This window comes from Schistocerca nitens, chromosome 3 (genome assembly GCF_023898315.1).
Source record: "Schistocerca nitens isolate TAMUIC-IGC-003100 chromosome 3, iqSchNite1.1, whole genome shotgun sequence".
In the NCBI taxonomy this organism is placed as follows: domain Eukaryota; kingdom Metazoa; phylum Arthropoda; class Insecta; order Orthoptera; family Acrididae; genus Schistocerca; species Schistocerca nitens.
In genome coordinates, this window is record NC_064616.1 from 486,095,013 (window position 1) to 486,118,741 (window position 23,729).

General features: G+C 44.2%; 1 protein-coding gene across 1 annotated transcript in view; it reads left to right on the forward strand.

The window, feature by feature from the left end:
* Nucleotides 1–6,099: 6,099 nt before the first annotated feature.
* Nucleotides 6,100–23,729, forward strand: part of LOC126249632 (feline leukemia virus subgroup C receptor-related protein 2-like) — an 84,982-nt gene continuing 67,352 nt past the window's right edge. The window contains exon 1 of the mRNA XM_049951309.1: nt 6,100–6,392. Within this exon, the coding sequence (XP_049807266.1) occupies nt 6,102–6,392 (291 nt within the window). The 5' untranslated portion in view covers nt 6,100–6,101. The remainder of the gene's footprint in view (nt 6,393–23,729) is intronic.

Consider the following 23,729-nt stretch of genomic DNA (forward strand, 5'->3'; position numbering starts at 1 on the left):
TGACAACCCAACCAACAAACAGTCAATGGACCCACCGACAAGGTAACTTGCGCTCCACTCGACCAGCACACAACTGGGAGTTCAATGCAAACGTAAAAGGCATGAACGCCCACAACCAAGCATACATTAAGCTGTCTAACCACACACCATGCTGGACAGCGACGGTGAGGGAAGGACACTGCCTAAATTTACGTCAACGCCCAGGGCAGGTAACCGGAACGTTAACGGCCACAAGGCAGAAAATTCCACTGGTGCACTACAATTTCAAATAACCAGATACCGTTAGACTCCACTGTACGGTGGCTAAACCTTCGCCAACTCGAACCCACACGTTGTTGCTCGCGAGAATGTCCCAACAGCCAACAACGAGAACCAAATGGCACAATGTGTACAGTCTTGACTTGCAGGTAAATTAAATCCAAACTCAACTTTCGTGTCCAGGATCAGTGAGCCACGGACCTCGTAGCAATGGGAACAGTGCCACACACTCCGACACTGCGTAGAGACTGCCAGCGAGCCCGTCCAAACTACGCCCCGCAGTGATTTCCTCGCTGCTCTACGCCAACCGACCGACTCCTCGGACACCAGGATGGAGACAGCACAAAATAACTGAGCAGTCGACATCACAAGCTACACACAATTTAACAAACTCTAGGACGAAGAACGCAACCAATGCTAAAAGCAGTGACCGAGCAATGACATGGCCGAACCAAGAGTTGAGACACACACCGCCCACCCATTAGCGACTGGCGAGCAAATACACGTCGTGTGGTAAGACGACCAACCGACGATTAACCAAGACCGTCCCCAGTTCAAGTCATGTGTGCCGGCGACAGTCGGGCGCTGCATGGCTATCCAAGCCTCACTACTGCTCCAACCCGACCGACTTCCGCCGCGTCCCGACTCTGCGACTGCCAGGTCCGAACTGCACTGCAGGCGCGTTCCAACTCGCTGCACAACAGATGTCAACGGGGAAGTAATAGCAGTCGGTAAAGATAATACGGCAGGGCTATATTGATAAGCGCTGCTGCTGCCGCCGACGGGCAGGCAAAGCAGCAACTAAGTGACTACAGAAATTGAAACTAATATAACGAGGTGGCAGTATGGTAAAAAAAAGGATGTAAAATAAGAGATGGTGCGAACACGAGCCACGCACAGCTCACCCAGTTCCCCCCAATGGCTGCAGAAACAGCCTTTTCAACATGTTGACTGAGGCTTCCAGCCACACACACTGAGTACTCTAGGTGAGCCTTCCTAACCCTTGTGCCATTTCCCTATTGGGTATCAGGTTCCATGTGTGTTCCTGCTTTTGATTCGTAGCATAAATTAAGATGAAAGGCAAGATGATGGCTTGATGGGTTTTCTGTCAGGTATCGTCGTGGATGTGTCCACTTGTAAACAGCGGGTCTTGCAAACATCGAAGTCTTCCTCTAAGATGTTGTTGTCCTCCCGAGTCTTACCGATCCTTCAACAAAGTATGGGCCTCTATTCTAAAAAGGCACACGTGTCTGCAGTGTTAAAACCATTGTCACCGCAGTTCATACATCACTACTAGCACCTTATAAGTTAAAAAGTATGTGCCATAAGGCAACTGGCAATGCATTCCACAAGTGGGATTTGTCAACTAGCGAGGAAAGAGAGTGGCTGTAATAGTTCAGTAATAGTTCTGTGAAGTTTTTATGGAAGTTAGAAGAAACGGAAGGTAAGGACGTCAACTTGACATCGAGGTAATTAGAAGTTGTTTTAATATTAATTTTAATTTTATTGATTGATTGGAGACAAAAATGCCCTGGCAGAGGGATGGTGGAAAGTGAGAGACTGAGAGCTTGGAACAACTGTAAGTGGCAAAAATATCACTGAATTCCTTGAAATGGAGTTGCAGCTCTGAACTAAATCGGTAGGAAGGAGACCAGGGTGAGAGATTAGGGTTTAATGTCTTGTAAACATTAAGAACATTATGGGCGAAGTCAAGCTCGGATCGGAATTAATGTCGACTTTGTCCTTTTCACGGGAACCATTATTGTAACCGGGATACGACACGATCCGGAGATGCTGGCGACCGGCCGAGGGCGTCGAACGGTGAGTAGCCAAAACCCACCAAGGACACAGGACAAAGCACAACGACAACGGTGGACGAATAACAGGACAACAAGACGGAATGACAAGTCCGAAGTGTAAACCAAATCACGAACCTATGACGTAACAAAATATGAAGCTAAAGCAACGTTGCGTACACAGACCGATACGTAGGCGCAGTCTGAACACGACTTAGATCTGGACCCCGCTGCTGTTGACAGGCGGCGATAGGCTGGCGCTTGGGACGTGGCCCGCGCCTGGCGCTGAGGCTTGGACAGCAGCGCACGCAAGTAAACACAACAAAAAAAGTTTTGCATTACGCCCGTTCCCAGAACTCCTGAAGATAGACGTTGACTGTGGATATTGTATCACAGACGCAGTCCCTTTGACTGTTCAGAGGTGTCACTAAACACGCCCAAAGATATAAAGAACAATGCATGAGCAGCGCCTATTAGACGCAGGGGTCCGACAGCCGATCGGTTCCAGTCATTCCACCAGGAAGGAGGTACACGGCTCGTGTTGTCTGTAGTTCAACGACGCCTGGACAGTCAATACTGCGGTTCGATAGCGTCCGCGTTGTTACTTTGTGCCAGGAAGGGCTCTCAACAAGGGAAGTGTCCAGGCGTCTCGGAGTGAACCAAAGCGATGTTGTTCGGATATGGGGGAGATACAGAGAGACAGGAAATGTCGATGACATGTCTCGCTCAGGCCGCCCAAGGACTACTATTGTAGTGGATGACCACTACCTACATGTTATGACTCTGAGGAGCCCTGACAGGAACTGCACCATTTTGAATAATACTTTTCGTGCAGCCGCAGGGCGTCATGTTACTACTCAAACTGTGCGTAATAGGCTGCATGATGCGCAATTTCACTCCCGACGTCAAAGGGAAGGTCCATCTTTGCAACCACGACACAGGGTACAGATGGGCCCAACAACATGCCGAATCGACCGCTCAGGATTGGCATCACGTTCTCTTCACCGATGAGTGTCGCATATGCCTTCAACCAGACAATCGTCGAAGACGTGTTTGGAGCCAACCCGGTCAGGCTGAACGCCTGAGACACACTGTCCAGCGAGTGAACCAGGGTGGAGGTTCCCTGCTATTTTGGGGTGGCATTATTTTGGGCCGACGCACGCCGCAGGTGGTCATGCAAGGCGCCGTAACGGCTGTATGAAACGTGAATGCCGTCCTCTGTCAGATAGTGCAACCATATAGGCAGCATATTGGCGAGGCATTCCTCTTCATGGACGACAATTCGCGCCACCATCGTGCACATCTTGTGAATGACTTCCTTCAGGATAACGACATCGCTCGACTAGAGTGGCCACCATGTTCTCCACACGTGAACCCTATCGAATGTGCGTGGGATAGACTGAAAAGGGCTGTTTATGGACGACGTGATGCAGCAACCACTCTGAGGAATCTACGCCGAATCGCTGTTGAGGAGTGGGACAATCTGGATCAACAGTGCCTTGATGAACTTGTGGATAGTGTTCCACGACGAATACAGGCATGCATAAATGCAAGAGGACGTGGTAATAGAGGTACCGGTGTGTACATCAGTCTGGACCACCACCTTTGAAAGTTTCGCTGTACCGTGGTACAACATGCAATGATTTTATATGAGATTAAGATCCAGTGACTTATTGGGCCAGTCAAGATGCGATAGGGTGCCTGAGTTTTCATCAAACCAGTAGCGTATCCGTGCAGCCCCGTGCACATGGGTGTTGTCATTTTGGAAGACAGAAGTTTTCATAGCATAGTCGTCATGTTGATGTAGAAGAAAGGGCGACACCTGAGTACCGAGAATGTTGAGATAAACATCCTGGTAAATGTTTATGGTAATCTGAAGGCAGGGGCTCAAGCCACGGTACGAGAAACATCTTTCGAACCTCACAGAACAATTTCCAGCCTAAACTGTACCCTCCAAACATTGCTGATTGAAGATCTCATTGGACGTTCCGTGCTGTATCAATTGAAAAGGCATAAAACAGCGACTCGTCGGACCACACTACACGCCACCATTGGTTATTTGGCCCACTGAAGACGTGCAGATTTATGTGCTGCTGTCTGCAATAACAATTGGCGAGGTAGCCGGTTGAATTTGGCCACTGCATGCTGTTTCGCAGTGTGAGCTTGAAAAATGATTGGAGTGGACGCATACTGATTGCTAGCAGTGATTCGTCTCGGATTTGAAACCTATTGTATCTGACAAGGGGTGTCATTCATCTTCAGCCTTAGTCAGTTACGATCTTCATACTACCACTGTTATTACACGGTGTTACATGGCTGTGAGTGCTTGGACAGTCCGCTTTAGTACACAAAAATATCGGACAATCTCATTCACGGCGTGGTCAACGGTCGCATTGAAATACAGTTGCTCCTTTCTCCGATTCTTTCACGACTCATCGTACCGCGGTGATTCCATACAACCACCTCCCACGTGGAGGGTCACGTGATCGGCTGGTGCCAGTTCTACACCATCGACAGAGTGGTTATAATTAAACTTTCGCTACTTGAGTTAGTGTAGCAGGAAAGCTATTTTACGTATGGTTAGCCAACTTTATAGGATTGACGCTTAGTCTGTGTGCTCCAGGATTTGCGTGGTTAGTAGCGTTAGTGTCATGACTTGTCGGTAGGCACCGGTACTCTTACGGGGACGTATGGGAAACTCAGACCTCCAGGATTAAGGGCAAGCAGTGTGAATGGCAAACGTTACTGTGATCTGCTTCGCCAATACGTGATCTCTGCCCTACGCGAGAGAGGTACTTACGACTCAACTGTTTTGATACACGCTGGACATTAGGTCACTCTGCTACTTCTAACACATTTGGAGAAAACCGAATCATTGGCCGATCATTCCAAACTGCGCGGCCACCAAGATAACTAGATTTGAACCCGAGTGATTTCTGACACTGTGGGGTTACCTGAAGGACAGGGTTTATCAGTGGTACACTAACACATGTTGGATGTTGAAGATGAGCGTAGCGAGAAAGGTAGACAACGTCACATCTGAGGGGATGTTTTGGGCAGCAGTAGTGCGGTTTCCGACTGTTATCGATACAGATGATCGTCACACTGAGCAACGTTTCTAACCTGGAACGTGCACATGGTACGCAATTAACAAATGTAAGCCTCTGATTTGGAAATTAAACTGTGTTTGTTTCATTGGTTTATTCATTAATTCTCTTCCACATGTCCTTATAAATTTTTCCACGAAGTTTCATTGTCCTACGATCACTCGCTTTCCATGAAGGCCCTCTCAACTAGGGAAAGTTTAATTATAACCACCCTGCACGTCAGTCCAATGCGACCAAATTGCTCTTTTAACGGGGCGATAAAAATTTTATCCGGTGAGCTTATTAATCACTCACTGAAGTAAGATTTTACGCTTTATATTGAGTTTAGCACTCTACTTAGTTCTTTTGTCCGGATGTGTATTCCTCCGTTACACAGCCGTTTTATCGGTGCCCTCGTGCTTCTTATATACATATATACTGTGTGTGTGTGTCTGTAAATAAGTGAAAACAGAGAAAAATAAATTCATTTGGACAAATTCTGAAGCAAACTTTCCTTAAATATATTTCTAACAAATTACCCTGTGACAGCACGTTTTTTTATATTAATTTTTGTTTTTGCACATTCAAATTTGTAGCCGCGTCGCTTCCCTTCACACTTTTTTTTCCTCATACTGCCTTAAGCTACCATCATTTAGAGTCACACCAGTCAGTTACTCAGTGCTCATGATAAAATTTCAGTTCAAACAGCACATCACAAATCCTTGTCCCAATCTTGTATGTTAGTTTTCTTTTTTTAAGAATTGTTTGCCAGTACGTGCTAATCTCGAAAGACAATCGACTCGGCTTTAACACGTGAGTCGGCTGAGAGCACGTGCTGACGTGCTAAGACGACGGAGAGGAGTCGGGATTAGGCGCCGGCATGTGACACTGGGCGCCAAGTACATAAGTGCCGGCACCTTGAGCCCGCCGGGAGTCCATCGCAAACGTCGCGGCGCGGAAGATGTCCATCAAGAATAATTACGGCTCGCCCACGACGCAACATGCGGAGGCACGGCCACATGGCGACCAACCGACCGCGTTCAAAGTCTACCGCCGGCGATGGGTCATCCTTGCCATTTTCATATTGTTCTCCATGTGCAACACGTGGCAGTGGATACAATACGCAATAGTTGGAAACTTGATACAAAAATACTACAATGTTAGCAGCTACGCCGTCGATTGGACTTCAGTGATTTTTATGTTGGCCTACATTCCATTTGTATTTCCGGCATCCGCCTTCATCAAGCAGAAGGTAAGCGTAATTTTGATTTGGCTTCCGATCGTTTCATCTGTTTATTTATATTTATTCCAATACACCTCCTCTTCAATGACAAGTGGTGATGGAACAGATCATTAAACTCCTAAAACTTAAAATAATTAGAAATATAAAACTACTGAACAATGAAATGCCAAAATGAAAATAGTAAACGACGTAGTAATAAATCAATATAAGGTTTTTCCTGTTTTAGAAAGGTTAATAATGCGAAAGGTCTCGTCTATGGCCTCTCAATAGGAACCACCCCTGAATTAATATAGAGTGATCTGGGAAAATTGCGTTCAACTTAGATCAGGGTAGCTGCGTCACGTAAATAAGCCTTATTCCTTTTTCCAAGAAAGAGTTACCATTTTCCACTTCAGTTTGGTGTGCTACAAACCCAAGAACAATCGAGCAGACGTGAAGAACTCGTATATGCTTTTCAGGGAACTACAGTCATCGTACCACAATTAATTAAACCTTACGATTTTCGTCAGGGTATAGGTAGTGTTGGTCAGGAGAGAAGTTTTTACTTTGACTATGAAAACTTGTGATTTGTCATTAACAGTCTTCTGTACTTGCAAAAATCTACTGAAATTGTTCGTTGAATAATGCTACACACTTTGTTGATTAGTACTTGGATGTGGTTGTAAATTAAAAATCGTTCTTCATTCATATCTTTAATTATGTTGATGAGTTGGGACATCAAGTGCCAGTATGAACAGTAACTTAAAAGTTTATCTTCCTATTCATTTTTGTGCAAATGATATTTCAAAGCTAATTGTGGTTTCGCTCAGTAATATCTTCAGTGGGATATGAATGGATGAAAACAGGGAAATGAGCATGTTAACGTTCTGTTATTCTCGTAACACTGCATAATATGCAGTACATAAATTAGTAAATTTGTCTGAAGAGATGTGGAATATGATTTCAGTGCCAAGTTGTATTCAACATACTAGTGAAAAATGTTTAATTCCGTTTTTAGTACCGATATTCATCCTGCTTGTTCACTATTGTGGGGTCTATGTCGAGAATAGCACAGAATTTTGTCCGAGCTGGAGAACCGTCCATTTATTAAAAAAGTCACCATAATTTTTGTATTAATAACATTTGTCATCCCTCATGTAGAGCCTTCTTCACAGCAGATTTAAAATCGCTGAAGCATCCAGATGACACACTATTAATACACAAAAAAATGCGGTTAAAGATTTTATGTGCACAATTAGGACGTCCTTAAAATATACAAAATGCACGTGTTGTTTGCGCAGCACGGTCGATTTTATCTTAGACATGAAATGGTTTGGTTTGGAACATGTTATGTCAACACAGAATATGATTACTTCAGAACAGCTTAAGATGACATAACGCGATGTGTGGTAGTGTAAGTAACAATGAAACGAAGTGAATATCATTATTAGTGCGAAGAGAATATTATTATTGCGAAACTAATTTCAGCACAACAGGTTACAGGCGGAGAACTCCTAGCAGCAAGGGGCCTCCAGAGAGAATCTGAAGACATTCTCTTCTGCATTCACGTCGGGAGATCAATTTTCAAGCACCTAGCGTTTAACTGTTTGATGTTTAAGATATTTTTGAGAAGACAAACTCTTTGTGCCCATACGAATGTTCTTGTAGGGTAAAATGATCGTCCATTTACCTAGTACGAAAGCCGCACGACTATCAGCACAAAAGTTGACGTATGAATTTTGTATAAGTCCTCGTCGTGAGACGTCACCTTCTTTCAGACGATCGCAGTGCCCAATATTCAACCTGTGATAATAGTGAATAAATACAGAAGAAATTTCGACGTCGGCAGCGTTGTTTTGGTCATCAACGCTTAGGTTGATTTGATGCAGATGATCATTTCCGTCCTTTGCCACATACACTATTCATTTCAGCATAACTGTTGCGTTCCATATCGTCATTGAACTTCCATATCTAGGCCTGCTCCTGCCATTCTTTCCTTCCATCATCCATTTAGCTACAGTTTTCATACCAATGCACAATAATTATTTGTTCAGTCATTCCATATCTTCCATTCATTAAGTTCACCATTTGATAATTTTATCGATAACTCGTTGCATTAAGTTTTAATTCCCTACTCGATCAGTGCATCTGATCTTCGATAGCCTTCTGTAAAACCAATTTTTACAGACTTATGATTATTTCATTTCTGTCTGCCAGTCACTATTTCGTACCCATACAGAGTTGTGTTCCTAACATAGCTTTTTGTTACATTTTTCTGATCTCAAAGACTATAGTTTTGGATATTAGCAGCAGTTAATTGCTATACAAATCATTTTTACCTCCTGCAATTCTTTCTGGTATGTCTTTCCTAAATATTCCTTCTTTATCCATACTAAATAACAGGTAGAAAAATACGTCCTGTTCCTCTACAGTCTCTTTTCCACATTTAATATTTCACAATTCAGAATGTCCACCTCCTACACACACACAGTTACCTTTGTTTTAGTTTCGTTTATGTCTGTTTTATCTACATACGTACTCCGCAAGCCACCATTCGGTGAATGGCGGAGCGTGTTCTGTACCAATGCCAGTCATTCCATTTCCTCTTCCACTCCTAAACAGAGAGGGGAAAAAGCTATTGTCTTCACTCTGCAGCTACAAGGTGGGCAAAATAAAAGTGCCCCAGAAATTTCTTCATGCACAGTAAAATAGACGAACCAACTTACATCATCTGCTTTGAGTGAAAATGATGTAATTTGGGTTGCGTATCTTAAAGTGCATGAAATATATTCCGGTCAAGTTTTATTTTGGCCACTGTGCATATGCTGCCGTACTAGCCCTGATTTCTTTTATCTTGTCTTAGTCGACCTTACTCCTTACTTGGTGGCAGCAGAATCGTTCTGCTGTCTGCTGCAAATGCCAGATCTCTAAACTTTGTCAACAGTTTTTCATGAAAAAAAGTCTTCTTCGATCCACGGTTGCCATTTGAGTTCACGGAGTATTTCCGTGGCGTGTTGATCGCAGCTAGCGGTAATAAATCCAGCACTACGCCTCTGAAATGCTGCAATGTTTTCAGTTAATCCGAGTATTCACGAATGAGTCACAACTGTTCTGTACGTGGGCTGATTCATAGACGAGCTACAACTTCCAAGAATTCTCTCAGCAAACCGAAGTCAGCCATTCGCTTTCCGTACTGCCGACCTTACGTAGCCGTCCAATTTCATGTCGCTTTGTAACGTTACCACTAGATATTTAATCGACGTAGCTGTGTCAAACATCACACCGTTCATACTCTATTCCAGTATTACAGGATTGTTTTCCCTACTCATCTGCATGTTGGCGGCACACAACAATAGCCGCTGCGACGAGTTTTTAGGTACCTAAATTTGAAGGTATACTGGCTCAAACCGCTCATCTAAAATAAATAATATTATGATCTAGGCTCTGTTACTCAGACAACATCAACTTTAACTTACATTTTTCCACATTTAGAGCAAACAATCACTTATCGCATCATTATAGAAATTCTGTTCAAGTCATCTTGGATCCTTCAACAGTCACTCGGAGGCAACACTTTACCGTACACTAGTTCGCCCCCGGTAGCTGAGTGGTCAGCGCGCCAGAATGTCAACCCTAAGGGCCCGGGTTCAATTACCGGCTGGGTCGGAAATTTTCTCCGCTCAGGGACTGGGTGTTGTGTTGTCCTAATCATCATCATTTCATCCCCACTGACGTACAAGTCGCCTAAGTGGTGTCACATCGAAAGACTTGCACCCGACGAACGGTCTACCCGACGGGAGGCCCTAGTCACACGACCGTACGCTACAGCGTCATTAGGGAACAGTTACAGGCTGCAGGTCACCCAATCCGTCAGATTGTTTTTGCCTGTCTGGAAATGGAGGAAAAAAGGTCCTATGAACATGTGTCCGGAAATACATCAGTACCACGATAAATGGCGCCGACGAATGAAAGTTCCTCTGACTACATGCCATGTCTGTATTATACAGATGACGATTATGCAGACTGATGATGCTAGTTCTAGTAAAGGTTCCTCCGTCGGTAAAGAGGACTGATGACAGAAATTCCATAATCATGATGGTCTGGTGCAAAACCAGCTATAAAATCCTTCCCACAGAGGGAAATCCGCTCGTGATAATCCTTGCACTCGTTGCAGATGATAGGTAAAGTAACTGTTGTCGTGAAGTATACACAACCGTACTTTCGCTTACACCATGTTGTCGGGCCACTTGCCTGGGGCTTATACTAGGGTTCGTCTCAATATCCTGGAGAACCAAATCTGGTGTACGCACAGTCCGCCACCTCTCTGCACGTTGATCTGTCTGAAAGGACCGATGATCAGAGAAATGTCGAGAAAAAGTTGAAACGTGTGATGTGATTGGGTTCTGTGATGGCACTTGTTTTGGTATAGACGTACTGCCTCTCGACCGTTTTCATCTGCTTGGCTGTACACAAACACCATCTCGGTTTGTTCCCGACGTGAATTCCGGACCATTCTTCTGCTTACAATACGCTGCGTCAGACACACAGCCTGCAACACACAAAGAACACACTGCAAGTGTTGATAGGACCATTTTTCCTCCATTTCCAGTCAGGAATTCGTCCCTGCAGTTTGTCGATTTTATTAATGTTCATCCTGTATAGAGAACAACAATGTTCCTACCACACCAGCCCTTTAACGGTCTGCAGCTTGGTACTGCGTAAAACACTTTCTGGAAGTCAAGGAATGCGGAACCTGCCTGTTGCCCTTCAGCAATGGTTCACAGGATATTGTGCGAGAAGAGGGAAAGCTGAGTTTCGCAAATGCGATGCTTTCTAAATTCTGCAGAAAACCGGCGTTAAGAATGTTGGTCTATAATTTTGCGGGTCCGTTCTTTCACCCTTCTTGTATAAAGGAGTCACTTGCACGTATTTCAAGTCGTTTGAGACTTTGCTCTGGGCGAGAGATTCAAGATAAAGGCAGGCTAAATAAGTGGAGAATGCCGAAGAGTACTCTCTGTAAAATCTTGGGATACGCAGCAGCTTCCACACGCTCCATTTCATGAAGCACTCAGTTCAATTTCTCTTCACTTTTGGCGACCGCTGTTATGTCAACAGCGTACCATATCATACTGATTTTCTGGCTGCTACAAGTAACTTCCGCAACGAGACAATTATTTACTTCTCTGATTACCTCTTCAACACACAAATTACATAGATATGTTGCCAGTGATCAACCTGACCTTACACTTTCCTTGACTTTGGTGTCATGGACCATTCCGCCAGTGCCTGCTGCTGCTATTCGCCCTTCTATCCAAATAGTTGATACTACCATTTCACTTTATAAAAATCTTTGTCGAACTCCAGAAATGTGTTCATGTGTTCATGTTCTTGCTATATATGCCCTCTAATGTTAACTGTAGACTTAAAAAAGCTTCTCGGGCACCTCTGCTTCTCCTGAAACCGAATTTGTCGTCTGGTAGTCTACTTTAAATTTTCCAATTCGTTGTTCCATACAGTAACCAATTGAATTATTTAGTTACTGTCCATGAAAAACTGATCCAATTAACAAGTTAATTAATGCGGATGAAAGAGTTATTTATTCTTTGGTGCACAAGCATTGTAGAGCTGTCAGGCGTTGCTGAGGAGCACAATTCGTACGAGTACGATTAACTCAGTTTCAGCGAGGTCATGTTGTACATGGCTGAGTGTTGCTTCGAGCACTTTTCCAATACAACGGTTGAGACGTGTTAGTTCTCTGTCAATATTGGTTCTACGTTCCAAGGAAAGAGGACATATTCTTCGTCCTGTTTCCGGTAGTGCCATACACATGCTTGGTTGGGACGCTCCATGAAACGAGCAGCCGTTGCTGATGACACGTCGATGGCCGCGATATCACACTCCCGCTATCCGACTAGAGCATCAGGAAATGTATATCGCAGGCTGGGCTGCTAGCAAGGATGCCAATCGCCGGCTTCCTCTCACACTTCATGATTACACAGCTTACTTCCGATTGTATACAAAGAGATCAAACTGGACGATGAATGATGCAAAGTTGGTATTTAATGATGAGAGGAGATTTTGCCTTGGTGCCGTTGCTGGAACAGTGGTGTGCAAAACTTAAGGAAGGATGTAACTTCCACATGATGAGTCAGTGGTAAGTAACATAATTCGATGAAATTTGGATCATACGTAGAAAGAACTGCTACAGTAAAGTACAGAAGGTAACTGAAAAAAATAAGCAGACTGACAAATAGAACTGACACTTTTATTCCGTGACAATAATAACACTGAAGTCGCAGGGAATTATGATGGCCCCTGGACATTACAAAAGCCGGACCATGATGCTTAATGCGATGAATAATCACAATGGACAGCAGTGCATTCTCCACAACGTGCTCCCATGCTGGCCACAAGGTTGGAAAAGAGTCCTTGTGGTATGGTGTTTGATTGCCCAACCAGCGCGGATGACTAGTGTTGGACGGTCGTTGGAACATATGGACGTGCTGCAGTACGTGTACCCTACGCATATCACACGTGCTCGATGGGATTTGAATCGGGGGAATGGATAGGTCAGCGCCTACGTCGAATATCATCTCGTTCCAATGGGCTCCTCCACCTGCACATTTCGATGCAGTCACTGATTGTCATCCATAACAATGAAGTGAAGCCCGAAGACATACCCGAAAAGACGCACATAGGAAAGGAGTGCAGTGTCACAATAACATTGACCAGTGAGTGTAACATGTTCAAAAAAATAAATCTTTCATATTGGACAGTGCTGGGTCTGCCATCATATGGTCCTAGGAGCAATGTCGAATATGATCGCTTTAGTGGTCCAAGCTTTACGATCTGGGACTCACAATGTTGCATGGGCGTAATGACCTTCGAAGTTTTGAACACGGTACGCCTACCGCTCAACGTCACTGCGATATTGTACTCCGTCTCCATCTGCATCTTTTTCAGAGGTGCCATCGGCCATGACTTCACCTTTTGGACGACAATGCACGAACAGCCCAGTCGGAGGCGTTCTTGGGAAGAGAGTATATTCAGCGAATGGACAGATCTGCCCGTTTCTCTGACTTAAACCCCATCGAACACGTATGGGATGCATTGAGAAGACGTACTGCAGTATGTCCACAGGCACTAACTACCATCCAGGAGTTGTCAACCGCCATGGTGGAGAAATGGAGCGCCAAGCAGGACTTCCTTACTCACTTCGTGCCCGTTGCAGTGCATGCATATCCGTCCATGATGATTATACACCCTTTTGTAATCTCCATGGGACCATTGTAAATAGCAGTGACTTCAGTGTAATTATTGTCTTTGAATAAAAGTGTCATTTCGCTTCGTCTCATTGCGTATTTCTTTCAGTTATATTTTGTGCTGCAAAGTAGGAGCTCTTTTTATTTATGGTCCAAGTTTCATCGAGATATGTCACTCGTCAGTGACACGTCATGCGTAAGTCGTTGTAGTCAGCCGCGCTGGTTGAGGAATGCAACGCCATACCACAAGGACTCCTTTCAAACCTTGTGGCCACCCTTGTGGCATGGGAGCACGTTATGGAGAATGCACTGCTGTCCACTGTGATCATACATCCCATTAAGGATCATGGTCCAGCTTTTGTAATGTCTAGTGGTCATCATAATTCCTTGTGTCTTCAGCGTTATTATTGTCATTGAATAAAAGTGTCAATTCTATTTGTCTCCCCGCTTATTTTTTTAGTTACCTTCTGTACTTTACTGTAGCAGTTGTTTCTACGAATGGTTCAAGTTTCATCGAATTATGTTACTTACCTGTTTTGCTCGACAGTGTTGTTACAAATATTGCAGCCACGGAGAAAGCGAAACATGAAATAAACAGTTTCCATCTAGATCGCTTAATTTTGTACTTGTTAAATGTAAGATTCTAAATATTTCTTGTCAAATTTGTCTTCGGTTTAAAAAAAACTATGTTAACTCAGTTTTACTCTATCATGACATAAACGTATTAAGAAATGAATAGGTTCCAGGTATGAGTTAGCGACAATTTTCCTATTCGACTAATTAATCTCCGTCTCCACTTTCTCATAAACTGACCAACAGATTTTTCCAATAGATGGATCTGTGTATTGTATATTTAAAAAACAGGATCTTTCACTGCAAACCTATGTCATGAGCTTAACTTAAACAATAATTCCAATCGTGAAGCCTTTTTAGGTACTGAATATAAGTACAATATGGCCGTTTTTTGTGATGTGGTAACTTTTACATCTACCAGATGTTTCAGAACAATATATTTCTTACTCTTATAATCATTAACGTAGCCGACGTCACTAAGGCACGCCTGTACGACAGCGCTCTATTTGGATGTAGCTGGGCTGATTGCTGCTCGTGAAAAAACGTTGAGTGTCTAGCAGGCAAGAGGATAGGTTGAGGTGGGGCACAACCCCAGGTCACCAGACATTACGCGGGGTTCTAAGTTAAATTCAAAATACCTCCACATTGTCTCAGGGAATAAGGACTTGTGACACTGTTGATGGCCATCCGTCCTTCCGGTAGGTGCGTTAAGCTAGACGAACTTGATATTACTCGAGAGGAGTGGGCTTTTTGCTAGCTCCGGGTTTCATCCTCTCCCTAGTCATCAGCAACATCATCATCATAAACAACAACATCCTGCGCGCACTCACTACAGTGTCCTATACACAGCAGTTTACTGTTAAAAACATCTGAAAAGCAAGTCGCCCAAGGGGCGTCTGCTAGAATACTGCACCAAGCCGTACTCTACCCGAGTAAGCAAGAAAGAGAAAAAGTTCTACATCTACATTTATACTCCGCAAGCCACCCAACGGTGTGTGGCGGAGGGCACTTTACGTGCCACTGTCATTACCTCCCTTTTCTGTTCCAGTCGCGTATGGTTCGCGGGAAGAACGACTGTCTGAAAGCCTCCGTGCGCGCTCTAATCTCTCTAATTTTACATTCGTGATCCCCTCGGGAGGTATAAGTAGGGAGAAGCAATATATTCGATACCTCATCCAGAAACGCACCCTCTCGAAACCTGGCGAGCAAGCTACACCGCGATGCAGAGCGCCTCTCTTGCAGAGTCTGCCACTTGAGTTTATTAAACATCTCCGTAACGCTATCACGGTTACCAAATAACCCTGTGACGAAACGCGCCGCTCTTCTTTGGATCTTCTCTACCTCCTCCGTCAAGCCGATCTGGTACGGATCCCACACTGATGAGCAATACTCAAGTATAGGTCGAACGAGTGTTTTGTAAGCCACCTCCTTTGTTGATGGACTACATTTTCTAGGCACTCTCCCAATGAATCTCAACCTGATACCCGCCTTACCAACAATTAATTTTATATGATCATTCCACTTCAAATCGTTCCGCACGCATACTCCCAGATATTTTACAGAAGTAACTGCTACCAGTGTTTGTTCCGCTATCATATAATCATACAATAAAGGATCCTTCTTTCTATGTATTCGCAATACATTACATTTGTCTATTTTAAGGGACAGTTGCCACTCCCTGCACCAAGTGCCTATCCGCTGCAGATCTTCCTGCATTTCGCTACAATTTTCTAATGCTGCAACTTCTCTGTATACTACAGCATCATCCGCGAAAAGCCGCATGGAACTTCCGACACTATCTACTAGGTCATTTATATATATTGTGAAAAGCAATGGTCCCATAACACTCCCCTGTGGCACGCCAGAGGTTACTTTAACGTCTGTAAACGTCTCTCCATTGATAACAACATGCTGTGTTCTGTTTGCTAAAAACTCTTCAATCCAGCCACACAGCTGGTCTGATATTCCGTAGGCTCTTACTTTGTTTATCAGGCGACAGTGCGGAACTGTATCGAACGCCTTCCGGAAGTCAAGAAGAATAGCATCTACCTGGGAGCCTGTATCTAATATTTTCTGGGTCTCATGAACAAATAAAGCGAGTTGGGTCTCACACGATCGCTGTTTCCGGAATCCATGTTGATTCCTACATAGTAGATTCTGGGTTTCCAAAAACGACATGATACTCGAGCAAAAAACGTGTTCTAAAATTCTACAACAGATCGACGTCAGAGATATAGGTCTATAGTTTTGCGCATCTGCTCGACGACCCTTCTTGAAGACTGGGACTACCTGTGCTCTTTTCCAATCATTTGGAACCCTCCGTTCCTCTAGAGACTTGCGGTACACGGCTGTTAGAAGGGGGGCAAGTTCTTTCGCGTACTCTGTGTAGAATCGAATTGGTATCCCGTCAGGTCCAGTGGACTTTCCTCTGTTGAGTGATTCCAGTTGCTTTTCTATTCCTTGGACACTTATTTCGATGTCAGCCATTTTTTCGTTTGTGCGAGGATTTAGAGAAGGAACTGCAGTGCGGTCTTCCTCTGTGAAACAGCTTTGGAAAAAGGTGTTTAGTATTTCAGCTTTACGCGTGTCATCCTCTGTTTCAATGCCATCATCATCCCGGAGTGTCTGGTTATGCTGTTTCGAGCCACTTACTGATTTAACGTAAGACCAGAACTTCCTAGGATTTTCTGTCAAGTCGGTACATAGAATTTTACTTTCGAATTCACTGAACGATTCACGCATAGCCCTCCTTACGCTAACTTTGACATCGTTTAGCTTCTGTTCGTCTGAGAGGTATTGGCTGCGTTTAAACTTGGAGTGAAGCTCTCTTTGCTTTCGCAGTAGTTTCCTAACTTTGTTGTTGAACGACGGTGGATTTCTTCCGTCCCTCACAGTTTTACTCGGCACGTACCTGTCTAAAACGCATTTTACGATTGCCTTGAACTTTTTCCATATACACTCAACATTGTCAGTGTCGGAACAGAAATTTTCGTTTTGATCTGTTAGGTAGTCTGAAATCTGCCTTCTATTACTCTTGCTAAACAGATAAACCTTCCTTCCTTTTTTTATATTCCTATTAACTTCCATATTCAGGGATGCTGCAACGGCCTTATGATCACTGATTCCCTGTTCTGCACATACAGAGTCGAAAAGTTCGGGTCTGTTTGTTATCAGTAGGTCCAAGATGTTATCTCCACGACTCGGTTCTCTGTTTAATTGCTCGAGGTAATTTTCGGATAGTGCACTCACAAGGGAACCACCCCATCGCATCCCCCTCAGATTTAGTTGTAAGTTGACACAGTGGATAGGCCTTGAAAAACGGAACACAGATCAATCGAGAAAACAGGAAGAAGTTGTGTGGAACTATGAAAAAAATAAGCAAAATATACAAACTGAGTAGTCCATGCGCAAGATAAGCAACATCAAGGACAGTGTGAGCTAAGGAGCGCCGTGGTCCCGTGGTTAGCGTGAGCGGCTTGGTTCAAGTCTTTCCTCGAGTGAAAAGTTTAATTTTTTATTTTCAGAGAATTATTATCTGTCCGTCCGTTATGTTTTCATCACATATTTGGAAGTGATTATCACATCCACAAGAAAACCTAAATCGGCCAATCGGCCAAGGTAGAAGAATCTTTTTAACCATTCGCCAAGTGTACAAGTTAGGTGGGTCAACAACATATTCCTGTCGTGTGACGCACATGCCGTCACCAGTGTCGTATAGAATATATCAGACGTGTTTTCCTGTGGAGGAATCGGTTGACCTATGACCTTGCGATCAAATGTTTTCAGTTCCCATTGGAGAGGCACGTCCTTTTGTCTACTAATCGCACGGTTTTGCGGTGCGATCGCAAAACACAGACACTAAACTTATTACAGTGAATAGAGACGTCAATGAACGAACGGACCGAGCATAACTTTGCGAAGATAAAAAAGTCAACTTTTCACTCGAGGGAGGACTTGAACCAAGGACCTCTCATTCCGCAGCCGCTCACGCTAACCACGGGACCACGGCGCTCCTGAGCTCACGCTGTCCTTGATGTTGCCTATCTTGCGCATGGACTACTCAGTTTGTATATTTTGCTTATTTTTTTCATAGTTCCACACAACTTCTTCCTGTTTTCTCGATTGATCTGTGTTCCGTTTTTCAAGGCCTATCCACTGTGTCAACTTATAACTAAATCTGAGGGGGGTGCATTGGGGAGGTTCCCTTGTCAGTATAATGTCACTCGATGCTCTGTCCCTACCACCCGTCCTAAACATCTGAGTGTCCCAGTCTATATCTGGTAAATTGAAATCTCCACCTAAGACTATAACATGCTGAGAAAATTTATGTGAAATGTATTCCAAATTTTCTCTCAGTTGTTCTGCCACTAATGCTGCTGAGTCGGGAGGTCGGTAAAATGAGCCAATTATTAACCTTGCTCGGTTGTCATAGACAGAAAGTAACACATACTTTTGCATCAGTACAAACGAAGATGACTATCAGAATGAGTTTTTGAATCGGGAAGAAACGCAGAGTGAAGTTCCACAGTTTCGTGTGACCACTTACGTAATGGATGAGGCAAATATTAGAGCACAGTTGTGCCTTACATCACTCAGATTCCAGGAATAAAATTCTGCTGGGATTTTTGTGATTAAGACGATGAGATTGCGTGGTGACTCGTGTTTCATTGTCTTGTTTACGCGCTGCAGGCGGACTCTCACAACCGCCAGATACGTATGGCTACAGCTCTGCAGTCGCATGGAGGAAACACCATCTCTCGAGCGGGTATCAAGCACAACTCAGAGTCAAGTAACTTCATGTTTTTTCAATGTACAGCTCCAACTTATTTTATCCGTTACTCGCGGTAACAATCAGACGCCGTTTACCATGGACCTAAATAAGTGGTTTCGACAAAACGTTGTACGTGCATGTCGATAAACAAAGAATTAATCTTACCTTCTCTACCCTTGATGCCCTAAGGATAGTATAATTTTTATTAATGCTTAGGTCACATAGACAGGAATTCTTTTGAGGCCGACAGTTAAGTCATTTCAGCGGCAGAAGTCAGCCACAATATGGCTTTAGGAAACATTATAAGCGTAAGTAGGATAACTTATTATACGTGTTCGGACAAGTATTGCAGTCGGAAAGAAATACACAAGGAAAAATTAGTATGAGGACCCTAAAATTAATTCCATGTTCAGAATCGAAAAAAGCGTAAAGAAAAAAAAAAGTAAATAGATTATCACAAAAATTCACATACCCGTAACGGTCCATTATTGTCACCAAGAAATTGGACTATGATAAATAAACAATTAAATAGTCGGCAGAAAAAGTGGAATCTGTGTCTAGCCTCAGTGCATGTAGCACATTTTTTTTTATTTCCTAGCATCTCTGCGGTTTTCTACCTAGAATCAAAAGCAAACCATGTAACTCCTGCTTCTTCTTCCTTTTTTTACGTAGCGTTTGTCCAGTGTATCGTGAGATCTGCTCTTTCAGGATACGGTAAATTTAATTTTATTGTTTAACTTTGTGGCCATATGCCCATTAACGGTTCTGAGCACTATGGGACTTAACGTCGGGGACATCAGTCCCCTAGAACTTAGAACTACTTTAACCTAACTAACCTAAGGACATCACACACATCCATGCCCGAGGCAGGATTCGAACCTGCGACCGTAGCGGTCACGCGGTTCCAGACTGAAGCGCCTAGAACCGCACGGCCACACCGGCCGGTGATGCCCATTAAGACACAACAGCTGTCAAGATAACCTAACGGAGGGAAGTCATGTGTGCCATCCGTCTGTGAATCGTGTAAACTTTGTTCTGTATGTAATCATATTCAACTGTTTGTGTATCGCATTGTCAGAGGTGGAATTTGGTGACTAGCCCAGCGTTTGGCTAAACGAAAGTGGGATTCCGCCTAAAAACGACACACAGGCATGCACGTCTATCAGCCCACGGTTGTTATCTGCCGCGCGAATTCGGTCCAGAACTGTCTCATATTGCAGGTCTCACAAGCTAGCGCATTGCGTGTTAAGCACTCGGCACATGGGAAGAAACAGCTAATGTACACATGCACGCAGACAGGATATCCAGCGTCACAAGATACAACGCCGTCGGCACACGGGCGATCTGGTTAACGTGATTTTGCGCTCTCAGTGCTCTCCAACGACAGTTGTCAGCCTTATTTGGCCCGCAAACAAAATAGTTTGTTCACGGAAAAGGACGCTCGTAAAATTCCTACGTTAGCTCCATCAAAACCCACATTTCCACACTTGTGATAGCGAATGTACTTATATTTACATAACATCAAGTATTAAGGAAATTATTTTTACCACCTCCGTAAGAAAGCCACATTACACATTTTACGCGACAGTTAAAAATTTAGATACAGCAGGACTCGAACTCTAAATAACCACATATGAAAATTCTTTAACCACCAATATGATGTTTCACGTCTTTTTATTACAACAAATCGAAGCAGTAACGATACGTTCTCGAGACATTCATTGTGCTAGTGCTTAGAAACAGCATATATTCATGGGATATAAGGTGTAACATAAAACTCACCGAATATACGCTCGTCTACTGAACGTGACAAATACAATATGGCGTCTTGCTTTCTGCAGATTTCAGGCTTTCTACTTGTGACCTACAGAGCTTTATTGCTTCCTATTGGTTCTATTCTACGTGACACGTCGCCAAAATATCGCAAACCTCACTTTGAGTTTCACGTGACGAAAAGGCTCTTCAACATGAAATAGCAGGAAGTGACGTCATCATTAGGTAGCTCGCCCTGTATTCCGACAGCTTTACGCTATACGAGCAGGTTCATACAGCTGCTACTATAATCATTTAAACAGGAGAAAGAGAAGAAAATGTATATTAATTACATAAAATATGAAGTCTAGAAATGAAAACTTACTATCTAATTTTTTTCTTTATAGTTATTTCATACCCCTACACCATGTGGGTAGGGGTGGGCTGGCAGCGGCACAGTTCGCCACTCTTCAGCCAAGAGACTGAATAAAATCGCAGGAGAAACAAATATATAAAATATGGGAATAACAGATGAAATTGATACAAGGAAAGGGAAAACAGAGGAAGTTAAAAAATACCAAAAAAGGAGTAGTTTGACGAGGCACGTTTACATAAAATCCATGTATAGATAAAATGACACTGGACTAGGATGTAGCAGATAAACACTGGTGGCGTGAAGAGCACGATAATACGGCATTCACAGTATGAAGGCCACAAGGGACGATGACACTTCAAACACACTACACTTGAGTGACAAGCATGGCGAGCACCAAAACACGATGGAGAGTAACTGGGCTTAAACTCAAAGGACCTGCCAAGGGAGGGAGGCCAAAGAGGAGGGAAACAAAAGGGAGAGGAGGGGGGTCGCTGGAGGAGGGGGAGCTGGAAGGGACGGAGGGGAAGGGAGCCAGGAGCACACCAAGTGACAGGAGATGTGGAGGGTGGGGAAGGGAACAGCCCAAGAAAGAGCACAAGGACTGGGAAATGGGGAGCTGGAAGGGATGGAAGGGAAGGGGAGCCAGTAGCACACCAAGTGACAGGAGATGTGGAGGGTGGGGAAGGGAACAGCCCAAGAAGGAGCACAAGGACTGGGAGAGGAGGAGTGAGAAGGACAGGGGGTGAGAGGGGGAACAACAATGAGGGAGAGAAAGACGAGGGAGCCCTGCGAATGAGGGGAGATGAAGAGGGGGGTCAGAGTCGGAAGGAAGGATAAATATTGGGTTGAAGTCATTATCCAGGATGAGGAGACACCAAACGTTTCTTTGGGAGAGGAGATGGAAGGTGTGGAGATGCAGAAAGGGCGGGACACATCGGTAGAGACATTGCAGCAGGCAAGGGGTGGAGAGGAAAGGCGACACCAGCGTGTGAGGGCGATCGAGGTGGCGTTTGGTGAAGAGAATATGGATGTGTTCAAGGAAAAGGAGATGTGCGAAAGGTATGAGGTCATAGAGGATTCTTATGGGGCACTGGAGGCGGATACAGAAAGTGAGGCAGAGCGTATGGTGTTTAAGGATTTGGAGGGCTTTATGTAACTTGGGAGGGGTGGAGGTCCTGGTGACACTGGCGTAAAAGAGGATGGGATAGATCAAGGATTTATAGGTATGAAGGATGGTGGAAGGATGCAATCTCCATGTCCAGCCAGACAGGAGTTTCAGGAAGCAGAGTCTGTTGTGGACTTTGTGTTGGATGGTAAGGAGATGGAGATTCCAGGTCATGTGATGGTCAAGGGTGATGTCTAGGTATTTGAATGTGAGAGTAAGTTTGATATGAGGGTCATAGATAGTGATGTAGAACTCATGGAGTTGGAATGAGGAGGTGGTACATCCTATTATGATTGGCTGGACGTGGTGGCCGAGCGGTTTTAGGCGCTTCAGTCTGCAACCACACAACTGCTACGGTCGCAGGTTCGAATCCTGCCTCGGGCATGGATGTGTGTGATGTCCTTAGGTTAGTTAGGTTTAAGTAGTTCTAAGTCTCATAGTGCTCAGAGCCATTTGAACCATTTTTTATTATGATTGCCTGGGTTTTTGAAGGACTGATCTGAAGAAGCCACTGGTTGTACCAAGCAGTAAACTGGTTCAGGTCGGTTTGGAGGGAGCGCTGGAACCATTGAAGGTTAGGATAGAGGGCAAGGAAAGTTGTGTCATCAGCATATTGAAAGAGATGGACGGATGGGAGGTAAAGGAGAGGAGAAAGTACAGAGCTCTAGGGCACAGCTGCAGAAGGGTAGAAGGTACAGGAATTGGTATTATGGATGGTGACATAGGAAGGACAATGGGAGAGGAAGGTGGCAATGTGATGGATGAAGTTGATAGGAAGGGCATAGGTCTGGAGCTTGAAAAGGAACCTGGAATGCCATACACAGTCATAGGTGTTCTGGAGGTTGAGGCAAATAAAGTTAGCAGACTAACAGGTGTTAAGTTGGAAGGAGAGGAGATGGGTTTCATATCTAACAAAAAACTTGCGTAAAATCTAATTCTAAATGAAAATTATCACCTGGATACATGTGCTCGCCCACAGTAAATCGTTTTCTCAAATTATAGTCTCATGCTCCGGTTCTCTGTGACACATGCTGCTGGCTCCCAGGTTTACTACCTGCCTATTATGTACCACACATCTTCTTGCTATATACAGAGTCCCGTCTGATTAATGTAATTACCGCCTATGTTCGACGTAAACGTGCAATAACCACTCACAGACGGCAGATGGCAGCACTAGCAGTGGAAGGTATATAAATCATGTTGGAGGGACACAGAAAACAGTGCAGCAGCTGTTGCTATGGGCAAATGGAGCGATTTATCAGACATCCAAAAGGGCATGATCATCGGCATTCAGGCAAAAAGTTGAAGCATTTCCGAAATGGCTAAGTTTTTAAACTGCTCGAGTGCTGCCGTGGTTAAAAGACACTGTGCGTGGCAAAATGATGCTATCCAAAAGCGGCGCTGAGGCCACAGTGGTGTACCACGGGCCATAGATGACAGGGGTTAACCACGGCTGCGGAGATGTGCA